This window comes from Lissotriton helveticus, chromosome 10, assembly GCF_964261635.1.
Source record: "Lissotriton helveticus chromosome 10, aLisHel1.1, whole genome shotgun sequence".
Lineage (NCBI taxonomy): Eukaryota > Metazoa > Chordata > Amphibia > Caudata > Salamandridae > Lissotriton > Lissotriton helveticus.
The window spans coordinates 182,999,948-183,027,533 of NC_136071.1; the positions used below are offsets into that span (position 1 = coordinate 182,999,948).

Below are 27,586 nucleotides of genomic sequence, written 5' to 3' on the forward strand. Positions count from 1 at the left end.
AAACTGAACCACTATATAGCAGGACATGAGGGGGCACATTCTTACTGGAGGAAGAAAGGATCCAGTGTCATACAAGAAGGCAAGTTATACGTGGAACAAGCCATGCAGGAGGATACAGGCCCTCTAAGAAATACAATCGTGAAGTGAAAACGTGATATGCGAGCATTCAATGGCTGCGTGCTAATATCAACGCCATACACACAAAATCCAATAAACAGTGCGAACAACATAAGCACAGAGTACTAAATCCTACCTAAAAGGAACACCACCCGACCCCCGGTCTGATCTAAAATACACGAAAAATGAAGAGAAAGGAAATAAAGAAATATAAAGGGAGAAACACAATCGTGCAAGATGGGCGCCACCCCGGGCCAGGCATCCCGCGGCTAACAATACAGAAGAAAGTAGAGAGCTAGCGAGAAGAAGGGTATGGCAGTCACGACAGAGCAGCGAAACAGATAAAAGTGGCATAGCGACAGACCCCAACCCACTCATGCCAGAGAAGCGAGGAAAGCAGCGGCACCGCTATAATGGGATAGAAGAGGGCCATAGAACCAAAAAAGAAACATCTGAAAGACCCCGCCCACCCGTCCCACCCCGCACCCCTGCAGAAGGCTATGGCCTACCCTCCAAACAGCGTGCCTGTCGCCCTAATCCGAAACCCGAAATATAGTAAAGAAAGAAGTAGAATAAGGAAACAAAAAGGAGGAAAGGGAATATGAATCAAAAATAAGATGTGAGGGAGGAGCCAAAGGGTACGAACAGACACACTCGGCCACGACCCTCCCCGGACCATCAATTGAATAACTATTGAATCAGCACTACACCTTCACATACAGCAAGAACCCGCGGGGGGGAGGGGGAAATTTGAACGTTTCACAATGTCGAAAGTACAAGCATCAGTGATAAGAACAAGTAAACCAGCAGTCTATCAGTGTTGCGCAACTTACCCCCAGCCCTTCCTAACCACGAAACCAACCCAATAAAGGATAACATGGAGCGGACCACCCAGCACAGAATAATCGCAATGTTGACCAGGGTTACGGCAGTGATGTTGATTAGGGAGAGCTACCATACCAATGAAATACAAAAAGTCAATGAAGCCAGTCAATTGTAGCAGCAACGACAGGGCAAGCAAAGGCAAGCCGGAGCCCAGTTTCGCAGTTCGACAATGCAAAGGTACCCCTCCAGGGCGAAAGTTCGATTCCACCGAAGCGGGGGCAAACAGCGGTCCATCACAGTTCCCAGTTGTCCGGGATGAAGCAGATCTCCGCGTCGTGTGCAAATCCTCGAAGTCCGGGCGGTGAAAAAGCGGAAGTTCAAAAGCCACCGGCCCATCAAGCGGCTGAAGAACAGCGGCAGCAACTTCTGGCGCAGCCGAAGGGGGCAGCGCAATGGAGGCATCAGGACGATAGGGGTGCATGAAGGAGCGGCGACCCAAAATGGCGGTGGGCCGCATAGGGTCGGTGGAAGCACAGGGGGCCAAGACAGCGTATAAGGACATCAAGGCGTCTAGGACATCTCCGAGCGTGGGCGCTCGAGCACACGCCCAGGCCCCCGCGCGATCCGGCCAGCAAGGTTCTTCGGTGCAGAGCGGAGCACCCGCCACGTTGTCGGTAGCCATCTTGTGAGTTTCGCCGTCCCGCACTCCACCGCGGGCCCCCAAACAGTCCCCGAATGTAGGACTTTACAGATCACCGGGGGTCCCCAACAACGGCCTCACCGGCACGGAGCGGGTAGGCGCTCGATGGGGGGGGGTGCCCTCTCCGAACAGCGGCGGGCCCCGAAAGCAGAGCCAGGCACGGGGTCCAGGGCTGCCGGACTGAACAAAGGCAAAGGGACCCCTTCACACAGTTAGCACCCAACACCTCTCGTCCCCCTCCAGCCGCACGATCCGCAAATCGGGGCCGGTTCAGGATCACCGGGGCATACACACAACGGCTCCCACCAGTGGCTCACTCTCGCGGCCGGGGCCGGCAATCTCAGCACCGCCGGTCGGGTCCCACAGGCGAGGTCCCGGTCTCGAGCGCCCGGAGGCCTCAATCTCTCGGAGGGCACATCTGCGGACCCACAGCACACAGGAGCTTCCGGACCAGACGGTGAGTAAGAGTGGATCGTTAAATTCCAAAATCTGTAGTGAAGTATCGTCGCAGTACAGGATATATTGCAGGATATTCGAGATTGGCCGGAGGTCCGACGGAGCCGAGCTAAAAGGCGGCCATTACGCTCTCAGGCTAGGCTCCTCCCCCAGTAGCATTGTTGAGTTTGAAAGCCCGGAAAAACCCTGCTCTAGTAGCCTGATCCATTTAGGACTCTACATATGCTGAGTATCCAAAGCGTGGGAATGCTTCTCCTGTTGGTTGGAATTGTTAGTACTACAGCATGGTGACATCTGTTGCACAATGTCTCGGTGAGCACTAGAGCCTCGTGCTGTGGTGTACTGGCAGTTGCCACTTTAAGCCATGAAGGCTGGCTGTCTTTTTTCCTGTATAACTGTTCTTTGGACAACGCAAGGTTGGTGGCAGCCTGGGCCAAGTTCAGTGGTGTGGGAGATGGGGGTAGGACCTCCTTTCCAGAGCATCCAAACCAGATCCACCCCGTGCTCTGGGTCTATTGTGGCAAGTGATGGCCAAGAGTTTATGAAAAGCCAAGTCAGCTCAAGAGTGTGCCAATTTGCAGGGGATGAATGTACTAAGAATCACAGAAGAGTGCAGGAACCGACTGCCTTACAGATTTAGAGGTGAAAGATGCTAACTCCCTCAGTCACAGTCCAGCAAAGCAGTATGGGAACTCAGTGCCTCACAGACCGTTCAGTTCAATTAACTCAGCACCTAACAGACCTCAAGTGTGCAGAAACCTAATTGCCCCAATCCCCTAGAGTGGAGATCGGTCCAGGCCACTAGATCCTTCACCGTTGGCCTGTGCTATTTCCCTCAGTCCTGGTTGCCGCTTTTCCTGTCCCCTTGGAATTTACCACTGGCCCTCTCCCCAGGCTTCTCAAGGCACTTCAGTTCAGCCCTTCCGTCTTCCTGATAGGGCAAGCTTTTCCCAACAAATCCTCCACCGGCCACCCAAAGGAAATCTGCTTGCCCCTTCCCCAGCAGGTCCCCTTATCCCCAACCTCCATTCACCTGCTACCACTCCGCAGGCCACCTGCAGTGCTCCCATCAACATTTCCATACTTCCGGGAGCATGCTGCAGGCCTTTGCATAATAATGGGAATTCTTGGGAACTTGTGGGAATCCATTGGATGATTCCATTGCCCACCTTTGGTAAAATGCTGATTCCTCCAATATTGTGGTAGTTCTTGGCCACTTGTGAGTAATCATTGGAGGATGACTGTTGCCAGTATGTGCCATCCCTCGCATAATAGTAATTCTTTCAACTTGTGAGCACCCATTGGACGATAATTGCCCTCCCTTGGTATTTTGCTGGCCCTGACACTCTGATACCATGCTGGCCCTTGGACACTGGTGGTAATTCTAGGCATTTTGTTGCCACCTGTGGGCTCCATAGAAAAATGTCCCTTACCCATCTGTGGTAAAATGTGGGCTCAGGCATAATCGTGGTAGTTCATGGGAGCTTGTGGGCATCTGTTGAATGATGCTTCTTTCCCACATGTGCTGGTTGTATACAGTGCTTTAAATAGAAAAAAATAAGTGCAGGTACTCATCAAATTGAGTTAGGGGTGTTCGTGTTGGTGTTTCCTTCCCTCGCGGCCGGGCTTAGCTCCGCCCCCCACCCTCAACGACCGGCCGGGCTTTGCTCCGCCGGTCCAGCGCCACTTTGCCAGACTGCAAGCCCCAGGAGCCACAGGGGCACATCGCGCATTTTCCACGCGCCAGGAGGCGCTTCAAGACTCGCCTGCTGCGGAGTCCTTTGGTGTTCGTGTTGGTGTTTCCTTCCCTCGCGGCCGGGCTTAGCTCCGCCCCCCGCCCTCAACGACCGGCCGGGCTTCGCTCCGCCGGTCCAGCGCCACTTTTCCAGACTGCAAGCCCCAGGAGCCACAGGGGCACATCGCGCATTTTCCACGCGCCAGGAGGCGCTTAGACTCGTCTGCTGCGGAGTCCTTTGGTGTTCGTGTTGGTGTTTCCTTCCCTCGCGGCCGGGCTTAGCTCCGCCCCCCACCCTCAACGACCGGCCGGGCTTCGCTCCGCCGGTCCAGCGCCACTTTGCCAGACTGCAAGCCCCAGGAGCCACAGGGGCACATCGCGCATTTTCCACGCGCCAGGAGGCGCTTCAAGACTCGCCTGCTGCGGAGTCCTTTGGTGTTCGTGTTGGTGTTTCCTTCCCTGGCGGCCGGGCTTAGCTCCGCCCCCCGCCCTCAACGACCGGCCGGGCTTCGCTCCGCCGGTCCAGCGCCACTTTGCCAGACTGCAAGCCCCAGGAGCCACAGGGGCACATCGCATTTTCCACGCGCCAGGAGGCGCTTAAAGACTCGCCTGGTGCGGAGTCCTTTGGTGTTCGTGTTGGTGTTTCCTTCTCTCGCGGCCGGGCTTAGCTCCGCCTCCCGCCCTCAACGACCGGCCGGGCTTTGCTCCGCCGGTCCAGCGCCACTTTGCCAAACTGCAAGCCCCAGGAGCCACAGGGGCACATCGCGCATTTTCCACGCGCCAGGAGGCGCTTAAAGACTCGCCTGCTGCGGAGTCCTTTGGTGTTCGTGTTGGTGTTTCCTTCCCTCGCGGCCGGGCTTAGCTCCGCCCCCCGCCCTCTACGACCGTCCGGGCTTCGCTCCGCCGGTCCAGCGCCACTTTGCCAGACTGCAAGCCCCAGGAGCCACAGGGGCACATCGTGCATTTTCCACGCGCCAGGAGGCGCTTAAAGACTCGCCTGCTCCTTCGTCCCGCGAGGACGCGCCGGGCTAAGCCCGGGCAAAGGGCGGGCCCTCTGTGGCCCTCAGAGGCCTGAGGAGGACGGGACGGGCCACCCCCCTTGGCATGTCATGAGAAGGTAAAGCTACCGATTGACTTTTTCGTACTGGACATTAGCACCTGCCTTATAAACTCTATTAACCTGTTTACCTCCATTCCATACCATGATCCGCAAGGGGGTTACCACTAAAACTGCTCTCTGGTCGGATTCTTGCCCTAGGACGAAAGACATGAATACAATTAGTACACCGTTACCTACGCGCAGAGATGTTGAAAAAATGTCCAACTGGCCCATAGACAGCCTAACCAGTACTCAATCCTCTTCTGAGATAACCAGTACAGGGTGTAGCCTCTCACTGTTGGAGGAACTAAACAGTCTATGTAAGACTAGGTATGTCCCAGCAGGATTACCCTCTCCGCCAAACAACATTAACCCGTCAACCCCTAATGAGAGCGTGCTGGTACCCTTCTCTATTTTCACAAAAGCCAATATACAAAGTACAGTACACGTTCGGGGTACATCTGCCAAAAGGAAACATTACGGGGACAAATATAATGAGAGTCAATCTAAAATTCTAAAATTACAAAATGGGCCCTCTAGTCCTACTTTGTCTCCTACCAATTCCCCCCCAACCCCAGAGGTGGCTAATAAATCAGACGACCTAGCACCCATTTCCCAGATGGCTTTATTGTCTATGATCGAACAATTGATCAAATCTATCATATACCCCCGATTGACAAAATTAACACCTTGGGGGATAGACTGACAGGGATTGAGGAAACAAACTTAATTTGTTACCTTCTACCACAGTTGCGACATCTAATCAACCCTTGACAATTGCCCCCCCGAACGTACCTAAACCAACTATAGAAAACAAAGCTGCCCAAACCCAAGTAATAGTTTCCTCCTCTTCGCCCCCAAATGTTCCTAAAGCCCCTCTTAAAACCACTATAGTGCACAATACCAGAGTAGACCGCAATAGGGTTTCTCGAATTCATCTACCTCAAGAGGCCGCTCCATTCGTGTGCGTCCTCTCGAGAGTCCCGCTACTCAAACAGGGAAAAACAGAGCGACAACATGACCTGTTAAATAAGGTCAAGTTTTGGCTAACAAAAAATAGACCCCTGCCCCATGATCTTGATGGAAGGATCATGAGTGCGAGGAGAGTGGGCTGGTTAGGTCCCCTCCCAAAAGACATCACTGGTGACCTGGTACTAATAAGATTTAGGAGTAGACCTATTGTTCCATACCTCAAAACTTGGCCACCCAGAGAAGGTGATGACCCCATATCTATCTGGGACCTTCACGATTTCTACCCAAGCACTTCATATATCCCAGCCCCTAGACTCGTGGCTGAGGATAATACCAGGATGGGCAGAGGAGTTTGCGTACCGCAGTATCGTAGTATCCCCGCGCTTAACAGTATTGATTTAATATATAACAATCTTAAGTACTGATGTATTGTAAGAACGGTTTCATGATTCCTGTAAAGTATGTTATTACCAAGATAGTCACTTCTACAGGGTGAGCAAATGTTTTTAATTTTTTAACTTGCAGATAATTTGTGACTTCATATGTATGTTTCTTTTTAATCATGATTGTATTTTTTTAACTGTACGCTTTTATGATTTTAAACAAAAATCGAATAAAGCAATTTGAAACTGGAGTTGGGGGTGTGACTAGTGGGCGGGGCTGAAGTGCAACCTATGCCCAGACAGTGTTAGCAAGTAAACAAATTACAAAATAAGGACGTAATATAATCGGGAACTATTCTGCATTACGCAGCATAAATTGCCTTTTCTTGCTGCATAAATGAATCAAACCTGATGCATAATTACAGTAGCTCTGATTATTTATCTGCGTTGTGCTCAGTACTCACATTCTCATGTGCAGACACACTCACACAGGCCCGAGCACACACTCACAAAGGCTTGAGCACACATGCGTGTACAAAGCAGTCCGCAAACATTCTTTAAAACACCTTGAACTACCCAGATTCTATATCTCCCTCTTTCCCTTACACCTGAAGGCACACACACGCCGTTAACCACTAACAATCCGTCACACACTCGCACAAAAGGCTCACAGGATAAAGGACCCTTTTGCCTCCTCCCCTCCCGTGGCATCCTTAATTGCCGTTCTCAGTGGGTCACCTGGATTCCAGGGTGCGCACAATGCACATCGAAGTGTAAACGTAATTGACAGAGCAGTGTCTGAATGGTATGGACACTGCTCTGTCAAGCTCAGCGTGAAGGTGAAATTATCGACACCTACAAGTCAAAGATACAACTCAGCTGCTGATGAACGATTTCAATTCCGCAGCGGCTCAGCACAGGGCTACAGGGGAACTTTGGCTGTCAGAATATCACAGGCAGGCGCCACCCTGCCTCCGCAGAATTAGCAAGGAGCAATGCATCAGACTATAGTACCGGTACTCTCCTTGGCGGGAGGAGAAGTGCCGGTACTTGAAGGGATTAAAATAAGAAGTGCTGGTACTCAGTACCGGTGAGTACCGGCCCATTTAAAGCACTGGTTGTACATCATTTTAATACTTGCAGCTTCTGAGTTTCTGTGAGAATGATGCCCCTTGCCCACCACTGGTAATATGCTGGTCTTAGCACCTTGGTAACATGCAGGCACTACACAGTAGTGGAATTCTTGGCATCTTGTGGGCATAAATAAGATGACACCCATTGCCCTCACATTCTGGCTCTTACATAATGGTGGTAATTCATGGGACCTTTTGGACATCCCTACGATGTTGGCCAAGTTTGGTAATTTTTGATCTGTCGTAATGGTGGTAATATGTGGCATGTTGTGGGTATCAATGGTACGATGATGCCTATCTTTGCCATTATGCTAGTCCTGGCAGAATGTTAGTCAGTCTTGACATGCTGTGAACATTAACGGGACAGTGTTGACACACATATCATAAGGGCTGTCTGTTCAAAATATTGGTGGTAATTTCCATATTGTTGGCATCCATTGGATAAAGCTAATAATTTGTTTGATATTGTAAGCATTCCTGGCATTGGCACCTGCTGTAATTGCAGTCCCTTTAATGGTAATGTATGACCTGTGGGCATGCTTGACCTTAACTCTAGCTTATTGGTGATAATTCTGGAGCATTGTGGGCAGCCATGGTACAACAGTGCCAAGAAATGCATGAAAGTACCTTTCACCATATTCAGGTGTATGCAGGGTTAGAAGGGGGAACCACCACATTTTAACACATTCAATGTGCCCACTAGTGTAGATGCTTAGCTAGCTCCCCCATGACAACCTGTTTTTGCCATTGCCCAGGTTTTTGATAAAGGGTATGGGCAAGGCGAAACTGATACTTATTTCTGGTTTTTTAAATGCACTATATTTCTGTTGTTTATATTCTGGGGATGGAACTGGTTTAGAGTGGCAGGGCCTTACTTGTGCGTTATGTGTGAATCTTTTTTTTTTTCTTTTTTTAGCGTGGATCCATTTTGTGGTATCAGTTGTGTATGGCTTAGATCCTTCCTTAGCTAGGTGGGAAGCAGTGTCAGGACACTCCGAATAAAGTGAAATTAGTCCTTTAAGATTAATCCTGACTACAAGGATTGCTTGGATAATCCTAACTCAAAGGTTTGTGTACCATAGAGTACCATCTCGCCAACATTCATCGTGAGAAGTTGACCATATCACTCCTATGACTTTTTAGCTTACTTAGGCCGAATTAAGGTTTCGGACACCTGCTTCTCTGTTATTTGCATTTATTAATTGACTGGCTGTAATATGTACAACCTATGTAAACAAAAGGGCCAATGGTCCATCAACAGATTAATGCTTACTCCTGCCGCCCAAGAGCCTTAGCATCATTTAGGATGCCTGTATCTTTTACTATTATCCTAGTTCCAGATAAAATAAGAGTGTACATTTTCCTTTCTCTTTTAGAACAACAGCCAAATGTTAATGAGGTCATCCTCTCTGATCCAACTCACAACTCAGATGTCTCCTGTAAGTGTGCAAAGGCCACCCCAGTCCAGTGGAGTGGGGCAGTACCAATCAGCTCCCATGGGAAGCAAGGGTCCACGGCCTCTAGAACAGGTCATCTGTTATAAGGTAAGTGCACTGATGTTTGTTATTATCTTGACACAACAAAAGTAATTCAAGCCATGTATCTTTAAAAAATCACGTTTTGGTCAGCCAACTCAAGCATCCATTTCCTGATAACCATGAGAACAATGGTAAATTCATAGCTATGAGTTTAGGGCAACTTCAGATATCAGGTGAACAATCGCAGAATATGTTTTAGATCTAAAAAAAATTATCTTTATTGGGAACGGTAATTTTAAGACTTTTGTCCTTTTGTTGTCAAAGGTCCCACTGTTACCTACATTGTTCGCTCCTTTTTCGACTACTTTTTTACCCGTCAAGGGAAGATCTTAACAGTGCAGTTCCAATTTGAGGGTCCACATACTTTGTTGTTCTAGTCCCCCTCTTCTCAACTGATCTGGGGCTTTTTATGCCCGCTTCCTGAAGTATTCCGATTCAAAGACTTCTGGATTTTTGTTCAATTTATTACAACACAATACATGCTGTTCCTTTTCTTTTGTTTCTAAAGATTTCTGTGGATTAAAAAAAAATTGCCTGATGGTCAATTTGGAAACTGATAGAACGATGATTCTGTAGTTGTGTCTTGTCCAGGAAAACCCAGTACTCTGTGTTTGAGAGGAGTTGTAAAATGTATTTATTTTAAAGCAGCAGTGATCAAAGAAAAATCGGGCAGAAATCACACAGGCTTTTACCAAGGAGAATAGCTCACTTAGAGGAGAATAGTCAATCTATTCATTCCCAACTTCTCAAATAAGATTACATGACTTTGTTGATTTTCAAGCAAGCAGTAGCTAGTGTGATATCAAATGAAACCAACTTAAAGCAAGAGGTGTTTGAATGTATCAACACAGAAGCAAGATTTCCACAAATACAGTAGTTTTCAAAATCTGGTGCAAAGATACAAATCCTGCCCAGCTATGAAGGGAGGGCTTACAGTTAAAAGTCTTAAAACGAATAGCTACGACAGGTACACATTAGATACCATATGGTCCATTTAACTGACCAGTTAATCCACGGTCTTGCAAATCGCATTCAGCATATCTAGGCAAACCTGATGTCTTTCCGACTCCTCCTTGAGTTGAACCTTTGCCATAATGTGGTCCACAGTCTCTATATGGTATTACTGCTTGAAATCTTAATACAAAAGTGGCATGGTTTTTGTAGGAAAGTGGGTTTCTGTTGCCGTAACCCCCAACGCTTTGCCAGAATTCTGATGCACTTTGACTTGATGTGCCCTGGGTCTCTGCCAATCGGGATCCCAAGGCCTGTGTACTTTCCCAAAACTGTACATTTATACTCTCAATTGGCACCTCTCTGGTCACATGTAAAACCCTTGTAAATGGTAGATAGCTACCAAGGGCCCTGTGACCGGGAAGGCCTCTAAGGGCTGCAGAACATATTGTGTCACCCTTACAAGTCCTGTACCTTAACACACTGCCATTGCAGGCTTTGTGTTTTGGTGTAGAGTAGAGAAAAGTGACGAGTCAAAATGGCATACATACCAGTGTGCCATGCCTGCTAACCACTGCCTGTGGTATAGGTAAGTCACCCCTCTATTTTGGGTGCACTATACCACTGGTGAAGGTACAGTTGCATGAGCAATGTACCCCTACAATTTCCAAGTTCATTCTTAGACATTGTAAGTGCAGGGAAGCCATAAAGAGCATATGGTCTGTGAGTTTGTCATTACGCATTCCACAGCACCGTAGTGGCTTTACTGAATTCTGGCGAGTTTAGAAGCAAACCTCTCAGCATAATAAACTCACACTGGCAGGGTGGGATTTATTATACAATGCTCTCAGGGGGCATCTTGGAGATGCCCCCTGAAAAACGACCAACCTCTGGTGGGTTCCCTGACTGATAAACACCAGCTTGCCACCACAAGACCTGTTTCTGGACCCCTGGGGTGGGAGCTTTTGCTCCCTGGGCCCAGAAACAAAGCCTTTCCTAGACGGATGTTGTCACACCTTCCCTAGGTCAGGAAGAGCCATATGTGGTAGGGGAGCTTCAAAGGCCTTGCTGCCTTTTCAATGCGACCCCCAACCTCTCCTGCTATAAAGAGCAGGCCCCCTTCCTGTCTCACCCCTTTTCGGTGGCAAGACAGGCGGGAAAAATAGACCAGCCCAGAATGTGTGCCTACCTCTGCCAACCCCACCCCTTAGGTGGGGGAGGTGAGGTGAAGCCCACCTCAGTGCTCTCCAATCAGGATTATGGATTGTGTCCACTCCCCCACGTGAGGTGAGCACACTAAGTGTGGTCAGCAGCCGATTGGCTACTACCTCGAGACTCCTAAAAGGCCCCCTAAATACACTATTTAGGGGGAAGCCCTGAACCCACATGTCAGACAAGCAAGAAGAAGGACCGAAGAGCCATGCTGAAGGAAGAAGAGGACACAAACTGCCTTGACCCCAGCCCTAGTGGCCTGTCCCAACCTCGACCTGATCCAGCGGAATCCCGGCATAGCCAGCAGCCTCCCAGAACCCTGCCTTCCCTGCAAAGACGGTCTCCTGTGGGCACCGGACTTGCTCAAGAACCAGACTCTGGCACCGGCCAAATCCCCCAGTCTGTACCACTCTACACTAGACACCCACAGTCTGCACCACTCTGCACCCGACACCCTCTGCCTGAGTTCAAGTGGCCCGACACCAGGGGGAGGTCCCTCCAGCGAACCTGACCCGGAATCCAGTGATCCCTGACCTACCTCAAGCCTCCTGACGACGCCTGCAGCCTCTATCTGGAGGGTCCCCTGACCGTGACCGGAACTGGTAAGGAAACCCGACACCTAAAGATATCCCTGTACCCAAGACCCCATGGCCTTGGGTGGCTCAACCAACTGTGCCCAGGCATTTCCCTGCATCCTAACTTTCCTCTCCACCTGGTGATTGCCTCTAGAAAGCCTTTCTGCCCGAGCCTGCAGCCTTTGTTTCGATCGGAGATCTCCTAGTGAAAACAGGGCACCTGACGCCATTCCAACACCCGGCCGCCCCTGTGCCACTGTGGGTGCACCTTGTGTGCTAACTCGGATCCCCCTTTGCCCTGAGCTTAACCCTAGGAGCTTTGCACGCTCAACCCACCGGCTAGCCCGAGAGCAGGCACCAACCGACGGGCCCCTAGCCCCATAGGCTAACATTGGGCCTCAGCACTCTGCACCCTGTCGCCCATGTGCCGCTAAGGGTGCTCTTTGAGTGCATCCTTGACCCTGGGGGAACCCTTGTTCTAACCCCAGAACTCAACCCTCAAGACCGATTGCTTATATGCAAACTGCGAACCACATTTTCCTCCATAAGATTGCATTAACTGTTTTTCCTCTGAAAAAGTTCTGTGTTGAGTGGAGTTTATATGGAAACCCAAGCAACTGCGTTTTAATGTCAAAGTGCTTTACTCACCTTTGTCTAGGAAATATCCCATTTTGCTATCTAGGCATACCTCACTGAGTAGAAAAAGTAATCTAAAAAGTAATCTCGAGTAATCTAAAATGTAACCACAAAGTAATTACAAATATCAACTGTCTTTGACTTTTGTTACAGGTTTGTAAAACATTTAATTTAATTCAGCATGCATTTTCTTATCAACCTGTCTTGAAAAGTTAAATCTTACTTACCTGTACCAAGTCCTGCTTGGCTTTAAAAATAAAATGCAACTAAAGAAATAGTTTTTAAGCAAACAGTTGGTCTGAGTTCAGTCTTTGAGTGTGTGACATCATTTCTTGCCTGAGTGTGTACAATAAATGCTTACAACTACCCTCTGATAAAGCCTTACTGCTCGCTCACACTACCACAAATAGTGAGTAAGGTGTTATCTACTTTTACCTCTGTAAGCCTTTAGGGACCCACTAGACTGTGTGCACACTATACCGTACTTTGTTATAGTATATACAGAGCCAGCTTCCTACAGTTATGCATTGAACCAGTAAGCCATTACACCTGCAAGCTCTTGAACTTTCAGCGGGTCCTTACTTGCATGGACAAGTTGCCCTCGCCCACCATTGCCCCCCCCCCTCCCCACCCAGCTGGTTTGACTGGCAGAGTAGCAGAATCAGCAGAGCTCTCGGCAGACAGAGGCAAATTCTTTATTTGCCACCACAACTCTGTGGGAGTCACCGTGGTGATGGTTGCCTGTGGTGTATATTGTGTGATGGAGGGAGCAGTCTGACCCATATGCCGTATGACCAAGTGAAGCAGTGCCACTCCCATGACAATATTGAAACACAGCTGTTGGCAGAGAAGGGGGCACTATCAATACTGTTTTGGCATTGCAGAGGCCCCATTTGATTTGTGTGTCCTCAACATGTAGAACAACTTTTCTGAGCCATCTACTTCCACAGACCAGTCATGAAACCTCCAAGGCAGCAGGAGCAATACTCATTCAACATTAAATACCTTGTATATAAACCATTGTCTTCCTTTCACATGCAGAGAGCATACAGCATGCCTTTTAGACACAGGCTGCTTTAGTCCAGCACCAAACGCTGATCTATTAAATCTTCTGTATGGTTTTTCTAAATCACTATCTGAAATCACTAATAGTATTACATAGGTGGGGAAGAAGAGTCTGTGATCTGCATGCAACCTCATCAAACTAAGCCCATAAATAGGACGCCATCCAAGAGATGGCAATGAAACACAGCTTTGTGATCAGCAGTTAGTTAGAATCTATTTGATAGGCCGTCGGTGAGAACCATTCAAGAAGACCTATCCTTCATATGCAAGGTATATAGCCAATGAAGAGGTTGGACCTTATGTGCAAGAGCTGTTCACAGGCATCCTGGCAAGCCTGACACCTGACTAGATAGGGCTCATCCAGTTCCAAGAGGAGTGCATTACTTTAAAGGCTGAAGAAGGCGTCATAAAAACTCAAGGGTGTTTGCAGATTTGGAGATGCAGAGCAAGTGTGTCTTGCTTTTCCAGGATGTTGGGGCAAAAGAACATGAAACAAATAATGTCACATCTCTGCACCCAAAAAATCCCATTACCAACCAATTGAATAATACAACCCATACGCCAAACATGAAAGAAGCAGCATTAAGTAGGTTGGCATAAGCGAAGGGAATGATCCAACTCTGACGCCTCGCAATGAACAGTATGACTGGATTTGCAACAATGTGAAAACTGACTCCTCTTTCCAAAGCTAGTTCGGGAATCAGCGTCACAACAAAGACTCTTATGAAAGGGGGAACCTAGAATCTGAAAGTGACACAGCAATCGGAGCACTTACCTCCTTAGATGAATGACCTGTACTCTTCCTACCGGCATGCTCTGTGAAAACTATTGAGGCTCAAATAGCGGTCTCCGAAAGTGAAAAGTAAATAGTTTTCCACTGTATCCTTTACTTGTTTTTTTATTGCTAAAAACTTGCCCCCTTTCTCAACCACTCTGCAAACATGCATCTCGGCGCACTGCTGGTGGGGGGATGAGGTCCCCTTGCCTCTTGAGGGCCTCTGGACTGAAGTGGACTTCTTCCCCCAATCTGCAGTGCACCAAGTGGTGCATTTGCAGAGTGGTGGAGAAAGGGGGCATGGCCTCTGACGACCTCTCAGCAATCTAGCTGTGTGGTTCTTACTCGAGGTAACAGGAGGGCTAGTAGGCCCTCCTGGGACCTTCAAGAGCCAAGGATTACATGGCTGTTGTAGTTAGGCTGACATTTCACTCATACAAAACCAGAGAAGTTCAGCAGTTATAGTTAGTAAGTAGAGATGTAGGGGGTCATACGGGCACTGACGATTCAGCTCACCAAGGCCCAGGTTCTTCGGGTGCAGGGGTTCCTTTAGACGTCTGATTCTTTTTACCGGAGCCACTCGCTGTTGGGGGGAGCTTTCGGATTCAAGCTGAAGGCGGCGTCGAGGAGTCAGCAAATGCTGGACTCGAGGTCTGCATTGCTGGGGAACCTATTCTGGGTCAGTGGGCCACCTGGACATGGGCCGTAGGTGTCTCGTGCAGAGTGATCAGGACTTGTGGATCAGCAGGGCACCAGAGTACTTTGTATTGGATATTTGTGAGTTCTGGTCTTTGTCAAGGTTCAGGCAGGCTTCTTCAGGTTTCTGGAAGTTGCTGGCTACAGGACAAGTGATGTCTTCTCGCAGGTTCTTTGAAGCTGGAGACAGGCCTGTAGGGCGGGGCCAAGTCCGTAGTTTTAAGCCTTCGCTGCATGGAGTCTTCTTCGTCCTTCTTAGGTCAGAGGTAACTAGTTTAAAGGTCTGAGGGAGCCTCCTAAATACTAGATTTAGGGGGCGTTTTAAGGGAGTAACAGGTAGGGCCAAAGGGCACCTCACCTGATGTGAGGTGCCCTTTTATGCCCTATTATGCCACCCTCCTGTGGGAGGGGGCATAGTCCTAGCCCTGATTGGACGTGCCCCCTCATCTTCAAGATGGAGGGGACTGAAAAGTATGCTTAACTTCTCCTCCACCTGAGGGGTGGAGTTGGCAAAGGTGAGCACACCTCCTAGTCTTTCTAAATTTCCCTCTGGGTTTCCCACTCAAAGTGGGGGTGTAAACCGGGGGGGCTGCTATCTGCAGTAGAGACTGGGGATCGATGTACAAAGGCTGCAGGCCTTTGATGCTTCCCCTGCGAGCACTGTGCCCATCCTGGGGGAGAAGATATGACGCCTCTGCCCAGGTTGTGCATTGTTTCTGGTCCAGGGGGCAGAGGCTGTCCACAGAGGGGTCAAAAAACATCTGTGTGCGGCAGGCTGCCTAAAGCCAGTCAGTGACCACACCAGGGTCGGTAGGTTTTCAGGTGACATCTGAGGCACACTCCGAGTACATGGTTTAATAAATCTCCCACTGGCATCAGTGTGGATTTATTACAAGGTGTTGTCTGGTACCAAACACTCCTGGTTTCAGTGAAGACCTCATGGTGCTAGAGAACTCAAGTTGTCGAGTTTCCAGCTGATGTACTCCTTATGACTTGTCGAGCACTTACAATATTTAAGAATTGACTCAAGTGTTGTAGGGGAATATCTACTCCTGCAGATATGCTTTCACCTGTGGTATAGTGCACCCTGCCTTGGGGGTGTAAGGCCTGCTAGATGGGTGGCTGACATAGCATGCGGAATCAAGAGAGAGAGAGAGGACCAGATAGCTAGTCCTTATCCCCGGGGTAATATGTGATTTAATCAAAAGGAGACTAGCTCATATTTATTTAAGATTACAACGGTATGCGAAGGAGTCACTACAGGTCCAGAGCAGGCTCTGCCCAGAAAGGCTGGTCAAGCCCCTGCCACCTCCCAACCTTGAGGTCAGACTGAGCAAAAACTAGCGTGGTCTTGAGAAGGGAATCCCCCTCTCACACATAGATACACTTTAGGGCGTGTAGACACATAGTCTAACCACACTCCCACTAGTTTATTTACACACACCCTTTTTATTTAGGTCCTGAAGAAAGCCAGCTTAGTCATAAGGCACTGGCTGAAACATGTTGACCCAATGGATGTGAGAGGTCGTAACTCGCCACTTACATCCCCTAGCCTTATTTTAACCGCTGACGGAGGCCCAGGTATTAAAGTCTAATTTCACCCACGGGTACTGGGACCCCCGCCTAGCTGTTTTAACATCACTTTCTTAACTATCTTCACTGCACACTCAGCAAAATACCAGCTCCGCTGTAATCAGGCGTTGAAGCACACCCGGAGCACGCTAGGTGCTACTGGGTGGGCCCGATGATGAAGCATGCCACCAACTAGGTTGGTGGGTGAGGGCTTTATGAACACACTCACCAGGTGTTCCTACTTCGTGACGAAACATACCAGAGTCTTCTTGTTTTTGGAATCTTAAATAAATATGAGCTAGTCTCCTTTTGATTAAATCACACTGGCTGACATAGCACCCAGGCTGGGAGCCATGTCGACTTACACATTTTTCACCTCACAGGGGCATGCAAGCTGCAAGGGCACTGGCATGGTCCTATTGAAGGGGTACCAGGGGACCATTTTCATCTTCCAGGCCCTAGGTACCCAGGGTACCATTTGCTAGGGACTTACAGGGGACAGAAGTACCAATTGTGGATATGTTTTTAGGGAAGAAGCCCTGGCACTGGGGACCTGGTTGGGAAGGGACCCTGGGCACTACAATCAAAACCATATCCATTTCCAGGCAAAAAGTGGGGGCTAACCATGTCAAAAGAGGCACTTTCTCACATCTATATCCTCTAAACTTTTCTAAACTTGTCTATTTTAATAGTTTCTGAAAGTCATAGCTGCCCTTAATGACAACATTTTTTCTAAAACTACATTAAAGCATCCTTTTGGATGCAAGGAAATGAGGCAGCATTTAATCGGCATGCAATTTGAATGCATCTTCTGCAAGCTAGGAACTGTCAAGAAACACATCATGGAGGGCACTGCAGTAAAGCTGTCTTTGCTCTCCCTTGTTTGTGAATTAACATGGGCCTTTCGTTATTTGTGCATTTATCTACCTTTCTTGATTAATTGAGACAAATGTACAAAGTGCATGCCTACCCAAAAACTATTTCCCTTGAGCAAGATGCCTGTGTCTATTCATGGGACAGTCGATATAGAGGATGACCCAGATTTTTTTTTTTTTTTTTAGATTTCTTTTTATTAAATCTAGCTTTGGTACACCTTTACAATACTTTAGACACTGAGTAATGCCGGTCGGGTACATAGCACGAACAGTTACACATCACATATAGGCCATGTTACAGTCATTCGTTCCATGGTCTGTGTTTTATATATCACTCTCCCTTTTAACTTTTACCCTGTTTCCACCCTAAATGTCTCCCAGGCAGAACAGATATTTTCCCATTTGGTCGGGCATCTACTTTGATAAACTGTTTTTTCTGCCTGAGGACACCAATGTAGATCATCCCCCCCAGTCTTCAATTCGTGGAGGTTGAGTGCTCCCCCCAATTTTTAACAATGTTCTTTTTTGCTACTCCAGCCGCCAGCATCAGCCATGTTTTGGTGTGTGTGAGCCAATTAATTTGCCCACTACCCCCAAGAGGAGCAACCTTGCGTCCATGGAAACCCTTTTCCCCACTACCTCTGTCACGATCTGAGTCACCCCACTCCAGTAGCTCTGTAGTTCATGACAGGTCCGGAGTATATGGAGAAAGTTTCTTTCATTTTTTTGTTTTTGTATTTTATTGCAATGTAAGATGCACAACAAATGAGAAAAAGCAAAAACCAATACATATCTGAAAGAAATGAGAAAGCAAAAATAAAAAAAAAGACAAACGCAGATCACTAGAATCACAATCAAGGAACCAAATAAACAGTAATAATACAGAGGGCAGTGGCGGGGGAAAAAGTTTCTTTCTCTCTACACCCTCTGATGCAGTGATATGTGTCACTCCATCCCAGCTGATGTGGAAGCATTCTAGGGGCATAGGACCTATGTAGTATCCGGAGCTGAATCAACCTGAACCTCACCCTTGTGGCTATTTCCCTGGGGCTCTGGATGGCCTCCCTCCAATCCTCGTCTTCTAAGAGTCTGAGGTCTGACTGCCATGCCTCCCTCAAAGGGACCAAAGGGTCCTGGGAATTATTAATAATGTTCCGGTTGGTAAGGGACACTGCCTTATCTATCATCGGGTCTAGCAATAGTCTGTCCTCCAGCGGGAGTATTCTGGTAGTAAATCCTCCTCTCCTATGTGTTTCGTCAGGGCGTGTCTAAGTTGGAGATAACGAAACCTTTCGGATTCTGTTAGTTGGTATTCTGTTTGTAACACTTCAAAGTTAAGCATATAACCTTTTTTCCATATGTCCCCCAGCCGCTCTATCCCTAGAAGACTCTATTTCTGGAATCCCTGTAGCTGCCCTACTTCCCTCAGCATGTCTTTTTCCCAGAGTGGGGTCTGTTCGGTCAGTTTTGCTTCCCACCCTACTCTCTTCATGGTCTCCCACCAAGCTAGTCTTACTGTTTGCATGTGAAGGATGTCTCACTGTTTTCTTAAAATACAGGGTAGCCAAGTAGCCCTGTTTCCCATAGCTTGCCTATCTACCCGGTATGCCGGCAAGAAGACCCAGTCATTGATGTTTATTGGTTGGGACACCAGATAGTAGTTTTTTCAGCAGTGCTCAGGCCCCCCCGTCCCATAGTAGACTTCGAAGTTCTCCATCAATTGTCTTGAAGACAGTATTGGGGGTCTGATACATTGTGTTTTGCAGCACGTACAGCAGACGGGGGGCCACCATCATTTTAAATAGGACCTCCCGGCTCATTAATGAGACTGGGAGTCTCCGCCAATGAGTCGCATCGTCTCACAGACTCTCGAGCTGCTGAGTTATGTTCAGGGTCATGAAAGACCCAGATTTTAAGGATTTTTTAAAATCTAATCTTTTAAAAAATAGATCTTTTGGTGATTGGAAGACAGATCATTTAAAGCAAATGACACCTTATGCCAGTCCTGATCTCTGGCATTCAGGAACCTGTGAGTACAACTTTTAGGGGTAAATACGTTGTTGAGGAACTAAGTTGGATCATAAAATTGCAGCAAGCAACATCCCTAACCGAATTCTAAAGGGAAAGGCTCGTCTATGACTTAATAGCTATGTGACTTAGTTTTAAGTGGTGAGAATGATGGTTAGTACAAGTCTTGTATATCTTCATAAATTGATAGATATGCGGTATTGTGGGTTAGAGCATCAATTCTTTTAAAATAAAATTGGTGATTTGTGTTTGGTACAGTTATTGAGGTGTGAAATTAGTCTAAGTAAATGTGTTTTGCAACAAAGAATTTGAAATTTGGGGCATTCCTTAACTTACAAGAAATAAAAGGTGTCAGGTAGGCAGATTAAAAGATGTACGTTGGTGCCCATGTCTTCTCCAGTAGATAAGTAAATTGGAATTATAAGTGGGCCCTATGATCTCAGTCATTATTATAGGTGGGCCTAATGATCTTGGTCATTGTAAATAGAGATTGCCCCATAATCAAACGTGATGAATATGGCAGGAGAAATTCTCGTTGTGCGGCATAAATCTTGCATAATTTTATGAATTTCGCTGTGCACTTTTGAAATTCTCGAAATGCAATTACTCTAACAACATTTTTGCATGGGACCGATCAGCGCACTATCAGCGAGTTTCTTGAGTTATGTTATAGCAGGAACTGTGTCCTCTAATACAGAATGAACACAAGAATGTATTTAGGTCCTAAAATAAATTGGTTTTGCATTGCACGTCATTTTTGCGGAATTTTGAATTCTAATGCGAGTTTACAACCTGTTCGAGGCATATGAGCTGCAGATAGTACACTGTGCATTAGATCGCCACCTGGTGTTGGGCTTGGATGATTGCAGATTGTTGTCTTCTTGGAAGAAGTCTTTGCTAGTCCCGATAGGTGACTCCTCCCTTGGACAATACTGCGCATGGGCATCGGCTCCATCCTCAGATTGTTTTTTTCCGCCACTGGGTTCGGATGAAAGTTTCTCCACTCCGGCCAGAAACCGTTTTTCTGCAACTTCGACGCGCAGAACCTCTTAAAACAATTACTGCCTGCCTTCGACATCGACTGCGGCACCTTTCGGCGCCAAAGTTTCCATTCCGGTCATCCAAGTGGGCCTTTGGGCCTATCGACGCCGTGCGGCCTACACCGTATGGAAAGGACTCCGTTCCGAAAATGCCCGAAATGTCAAGCAAAGTTTCCACATAGCGACCACCGCGAGGTCTGTAACCTCTGTCTGTCGCCGGACCACAACGAGTCAACCTGCAAAGCCTGTGCTTCCTTCCGCACGAAGAAAACCATCCGAGACCTGAGGGCCCGTCGACACGAGATGAGGAGATCGGCCCCAGCACCGGAACACATCTTCGACGACGAGGCTCCACTCGTTCCCGAAGAAGACTCACCGGATCTCCAGATCGTCTCCGAGGCAGATGACTCCGACGACTCCATTCCATCGGGTCAGCGCATGAGTACTACTGCCCCTGTACCACATACGCCCAAGCAGAAGGCAATGGTCAGCACTCCGCCCGCTGGGCCCAGTCGAGACCGATCATCTACTTCGAAAGTCCCACCTTCCGGCTCGACTCCGAAGAAATCTTCCACACCTTCCGGTGCCTCGACACCGACCAAGAGTCTTCCCTCTGCTCTGAAACAAGTCCTCTGCCTTCCGGTGCCTCGTCACCTAACAAGACTCCGTCGACACCGAAGCCAAAACACCCTTCGGCTACGTCACCGAAAGAAGTGCCGACACCGAAACCGAAACATGTTTCGGTCCCAAAACCAAAAGACACACCGGCTCCGAAGCCGCACACGGTGCCGAAAACCACACAGCCGGATTCTGAGGCCTCCGAGCCCCCGAACATGCCTTCCAAACCAAAAACGACGCCTTCGGCGCCGAAACCTAAGCCACTGGACCCCCTAATACCTCCTAAGGCTAAAGACACTCGACAACCTACGCTGGCACCGAAACAATCCGTGCCGAAGAAGGTTGCGCCTCAAGAGGACCTTTTTCGACCAGATCCTCAACAGAAAAAGATCTTCATCGACCCGAAAACCGGTCATGTTGGTGCCACACCACTCAAGAAGAGACCTGCAGCTACACCACCTACACCTGTGGTTCCTGCCAAAAAGGACTGTGCAACCTCTCCTCTGCACTTTTCCTTTCCTGTTTCTCCTCCTCCTCCCGTTCCTCCCTATATTTCACCTCAAAACTCTCCTATACAATCTCCATTTTCACCACATTCACCACAGAATGAGGATGAATATGATTTAGGTGGAGGGGACGGGGAAGGAGACACTACATACCCTGGAGGTGAGGGCATATGGAATTTTCCATACACAAAACCTGCGTCTGGGTGGGGTTTTCCATACCCTGCAAATGAACCTGCTGTTCCTGAGGCACCCTCATACCCATCTAAACCTTCTCCTGAGGATACTATTGAGTTTGGCCAGCTAATCAACAGAGCTGCTACATACCATGGTGTCCCCATGCATTCTGAGGCCATTGAGGAAGATTTTCTCTTAGATACTTTTGAGCAGTCTCAGAGATCCGCTCAAAATCTTCCCATGATCAAAGGGGTGGTTAAGCATGCTACTGAGGTCTTTAAAGATCCTGTGCGTACCAGAATTTTAAACCCCAGAATTGAAAAGAAATATAGACCTGCACCCTCAGACCCAGTCTATATTAAAGGACATCTACCACTAGACTCATTAGTGGTGTCCAACGCACGTAAAAGGGCCAATTCTCAGACTTCTGGTGAAGCACCCCCGCCTGACAGAATCCACACACACATACCTAGAGCCTTCGCACGTACACCAGTGCCTAGGGGCTACAATACACGTCTACAGCTCTAGCCTATCCCAGTCCAGCCAGGATACAGAGCATTCAAAACTTAGTTTCTGTTTTTCAACACCAACAATCTCTCCCAGCCAGAGTGTTCATGAAACTCATAGGCATGATGGCATCTTGCATCTTCATAGTTCCACACGCAAGATTGCATATGCGTCCGTTACAAGAGTGTATAGCACGACAGTGGAACCAAGCTCACGGTCAATTAACAGACCTGGTGTTGGTGGACAGCCGCACACATCGCTCTCTGCAGTGGTGGAACACCAAAAACCTGACCAAGGGGCGGCCGTTCCTAGAGCCAGTTCCACAAGTAGTGCTCACAACAGACTCATCCCTCACAGGATGGGGAGCCCATCTCCTACAACATACCACTCAGGGTCAATGGACCGCTCAACAGCGGCTACTCCATATCAACCATCTCGAGCTGCTAGCAATATTCCTAGCACTCAAGTCCTTCCAACTTCACGTGCAAGACAAGGCTGTCCTCATCCGTACGGACAATATGACAGCCATGTACTACATTCAAAAACAGGGGGGACGCACTCTCTGCAACTGTCCCAGCTCGCACAAGACATTTGGAGATGGGCCATTCCTCAAAACATACATCGGTTAGCGGAACACCTTCCAGGAGTTCACAATCAGATAGCAGATCTGTTGAGTCGGCAGTCACAACAGATTCACGAATGGGAATTGCATCCACAAGTTCTTCAGGCATTCTTCCAACGGTGGGGTCATTCACACATAGACCCGTTTGCCACCCACGAAAATACAAAATGCCCAGCTTTCCCCGCCAGGTTTCCACACCCACTGTCCGAAGGCAATGCAATATGGATGAACTGGTCAGGCAGATTTGCGTACGCTCTTCCGCCTCTCCCACTAATTCCATTAGTGGTGCGCAAGCTCAGACAGCAGTCTCGCAAACTAATCCTTGTAGTTCCCACGTGGGCACGCCAACCGTGGTTCACCACGCTGTTGGAACTCTCTCTAGTTCCACACCAAAAGCTGCGGCTCACTCCATCTCTGTTAACACAGAACCATGGCGAAATCAGGCACCCAGACCCACACTAACTGAATCTAGCGATCTGGCTCCTGAAGTCCTAGAGTTCGGTTACTTAAACCTACCACCAGACTGTATGGCCATTCTTAAAGAAGCCAGGAAACCCCCTACCAGAACGTGTTACGCTGCTAAATGAAAAAGATTCGCAATTTATTGCACAAATAATCAAATTGACCCCCTGGATGCTTCCATCCAGAATATCATTTGTTACCTTCTACATCTACAAAGGTCTAATTTGGCATATTCTAACCATATGCCTGCACCTTGCAGCAATTGCAGCTTACTTACAGAACAGACCACATCTGTCTCTCTTCAGAGTTCCCGCGATTAAAGCGTTCATGGAAGGCTTAAAAAGGATAATCCCACCCAGGTTGCCTCCTCCTGTGTGGAACCTAAATCTTGTCCTTACCAGACTTATGGGACCCCCTTTCGAGCCCCTACATCGATGCGAGCTGCAATTCCTAACATGGAAAACCGCTTTCCTTGTTGCTATCACCTCTCTCAGAAGAGTAAGTGAAATACGAGCTTTCACCATACAAGAACCATTTTTTCAAATGCATCCTAACAAAGTGGTTCTTAGGCCTAATCCAACATTTCACCCGAAAGTCGTCACTCCTTTTCACCTCAATCAGTCTGTCGAGCTACCTGTGTTTTTCCAAAACCCAGACTCAGTAGCAGAAAGGGCTTTACACACCCTAGATGTTAAAAGAGCTCTACTCTACTATACCGACAGGACTAAATCATTTCGAAAAACTAAACAACTGTTTGTCGCTTTCTCTCCTCCGCACAAAGGCAACCCCATCTCCAAAGGCGGGATTGCACGGTGGATTGTAAAGTGTATACAAATATGCTATATAAAAGCTAGACGTACACTAACAGTTCCTCCTAGAGCGCACTCCACTCGCAAAATAGGAGCCTCTATGGCTTTCTTAGGAAATATAGCACTAGAGGACATATGCAAGGCAGCAACATGGTCTACACCACACACCTTCACTAAACACTATTGTGTTGATGTGTGCAAGCCAAGCAGCAAGCTGCAGTAGGCCAAGCTGTCCTTAGAACTCTCTTTCAAACTACTGCAACGGATACAGGTGACCACCGCTAGAGGGGATACTGCTGCACAATCGATGCACAGTGTACTATCTGCAGCTCATATGCCTCGAACGGAAAATGCTACTCAGAGTAGTACACACCCTCCCGCCTCCCCGGGACTCGTATCCGTTCCAGTTTTCATCTTACTTAGATGCATACGTATGGTCATCCTTCTTTTCTTTACTTCTACTGACTCCATCATTTCCCATCATGGCGAAAAACAATCTGAGGATGGAGCCGATGCCCATGCGCAGTATTGTCCAAGGGAGGAGTCGCCGCAGTATTGTCCAAGGGAGGAGTCACCTATCGGGACTAGCAAAGACTTCTTCCAATCATCCGAGCCCAACACCAGGTGGCGATCTAATGCACAGTGTACTACTCTGCAGCTCTACATGCCAAGAACAGATGCATACTGGTAAGTAGCATTTTCCTTATGATGAACCCTTCAAGAACACACTTGAGCTCTCTTAGGCACCAAGTTGCACGTTAATTACTCATTTACCTGATCTATCTACTGGAGTTAACGGTTCCTTTATAGTTCTGTTTGTTTGTTTCCTCAAAGTGCTCTGCATTGGTCTTAGTGTGACATGTAGAAGATTTAAAACAAACCTTAAGCAACATTAGATTACCGCACACTTGTGTCCTCACCCTCCCACCCCACAAAAACACACACAGGGCCTACGTTTTGAAAGATTGGGTTAAACCACAGAGAGCCCCTTCAGTTGACTATTTTGCCAAAACAAAAAAAAAACTGGATTATTTATTTGCTTGGGTTTTTTTTTGTTTGTTTTTTAATGCCCAGCATGTACAATTTAGGGAAAAGTGGCATGGATTTATAATAGTTTAGGAAGCGTGAAAGTCATTGTCAAATCTTTAATGCAAAAAAAAAAAAATTACATTATGTCCAATCAAGTGTTGTATATTATTCTTGCTTCACCTCTTTGACTTATTATGCTTTCTGTCTTATTTTGCAGTGTGGCGAACGAGGACATTATGCAAATAGATGCACGAAAGGACACTTGGCTTTCCTCAGTGGCCAGTGACCACCAAGTCCTTTCTTTCTTTAGAGTGCTTCAAGAGCAATGGAATTGGATCCAGTGCACCATGTTGACCTGACATTGTCCTTGCAATGACTGCTCCTTCCGCTTCAGTTTTCTGCGGACATTGATGGAACTGTGCCCTAGAACTGAAAGCAGAGGAGCATAATTTTAGTTTTTTAATTTTTTTATTATTCGTTTCTTCCTTTACATTTTAGGATTTTTATTTTGCATCCTCCTTGCCTTGACTGTCCAACTGCCCAATCAGAAGTGATGCTTGATTTGGCAGCTGCTATGATCCTCGTTTTACCCCTAAAATACCTTTGTTCTCATCTTATGGATACAGCTCTGTCCAAGTGCCCTTGAACTCCCTACTAAGGAAGGATGGAGCCTGTAGCACAAATGCTGCTCAGTGGGAGCGCGTGAGTTTTTGGAAGAGAGAACTTTACAACAACCTGCAAAGTATGTCCACGGAATCTCTGCGTTGGAAAGTAATTTCCACATAACAAAAAAGATTGCCATGCTTGCTGATTTGGTGAAATGTCCGCTTGATGTTGTCCATAACAGTGTCATGCCTGTGTCCCAGGAAAATGTGTTCCACAAATGATGATGTATTTTCACTCACAAGTTATTCTTGTATGTAAAAATAAGACAGTCTTCGCACTTAACTTATTTTGGATGGTACCTGCTTCATCAGCACTGTTGGCTCATCTGTATGACCCTGTTCTGCCTTAAAAAAAAAACCAAGTTAATGCTGGTGGGCTGCTGGAAAAAAACGCATAGGAAATGCCTGAACAAAAAGCATTTTACTCTTAACTGCTGTTTGGGGTCCTTGGCCATATATTGGCCACATTAAAGTTTGGCACTATCATACAACTAGTCACTGACAGAAGAGTTTAACCAGTCTTGGGTAATTGATGTCCATTTTTGAGAAAGGAAAGTATGCTGCACTTGTTTATAGCATCCATATTCACACCAGAGCAGGTGCAGGTTTACTTTTGAGAAATGAAAAGTGCACTGCAGCTGCTTGCCTGCATCAGCATCAGCGAAATGGTTCCTCGGGCAGGTTGGAAGGTGTGACCTTCCAAAGGTGTGATGAAGGGCCTGCTTCAGGCAATGCTAGCCAACTGTAACAAGTCCCAAACTGCAAATATGAAACGTTTGATCCTAGCAGCCAATCTGATAGCGGTTCTAAAATATGGCGACTTGATTTTTATGGCACACCTAAGACTGGGATTAGTTTTTCATTTAGTTGTTACGGTATTTTTGTACTGTGAAGCAGAAATTGAAAAAAGTCATCTAAAAAAGGGGAGCCTTAGGATCAAATTCCTTTCTTTTAGTACTAAAAAGGAAATTGGCTCTTTTAGGCTCATCTTGAACCTTATGGTAGAGGATCATAGAGCACTGTTTAGTTGTAGCACCTCTATTTCACAATGTATTTGGAAATCCAATTTCTGCCTGTTTAGAAAACCGTTGCAGTCACAGTGCTGTGCAGTGTTTGCCCCTCCCAGCAAAAAAAAAATGCAAAAACTGCAATACAGTCTTTGTTACATGTTTTAAAGATATTTGTTTTAATCAAAATATTACTTTTGAAAAAGCTGCTCTGCTGAAAATAATTCTTATTTAAAATTGTTAAATGCAGTTTCCCTGAAGGGATGCTTGATGCTTTGTGTTCAACTACAAGAGGACTGTATTAGTTCCCATTGTACAGTTCTTTATAAACAGTTGAATAAATGTTTTTTAAGAGAAAACATTTCCTGCGAGTTGTTTTATGCAAGTGTTTGAAAAACTTGTATCGTTAGTCTAAACTTATAAAGAAAGAGGCTTAGAGGCAAAGACGGAGAAGCATAGGGACAAAGAGTGAAAGGAATGAGAGGTATTGTTCTGAGATAGAAGAGATCTGCGTTTGTGTGAGAGATCAAAAATAGAAAGAGCCACCAATGTATTTTATACAAGTATGTTTTCTGCACCATATTTGATTTTAATTGGGAGAAAAGTGTTGTTATAAACTTAGTAGGCACTCTGATAGGATTTTTTTATTTTTCATCGATAAATATATGGAGGACCCCCAATATATCTCACTCAGGCTAGGGAAGTAGTGGCAAACAGACTATATATAGTTAGTTATAGATAGTTCTGCAAATCATAATTGGCATACCTGCCACTCGAACCATAACTCGCACACCAAATGCTATG

At 47.2% G+C, this 27,586-nt stretch overlaps 1 protein-coding gene across 2 annotated transcripts in view; it reads left to right on the plus strand.

Moving 5' to 3' along the window:
• Positions 1-27,141, plus strand: part of CPSF4 (cleavage and polyadenylation specific factor 4) — an 88,916-nt gene extending 61,775 nt beyond the window's left edge. For both annotated transcript variants that reach the window (XM_078665058.1, XM_078665059.1), the window contains exons 7-8: positions 8,797-8,964; positions 25,328-27,141. In XM_078665058.1, the coding sequence (XP_078521184.1) occupies positions 8,797-8,964; positions 25,328-25,396 (237 nt within the window). In that variant the 3' untranslated portion in view covers positions 25,397-27,141. The remainder of the gene's footprint in view (positions 1-8,796; positions 8,965-25,327) is intronic.
• Positions 27,142-27,586: the final 445 nt, after the last annotated feature.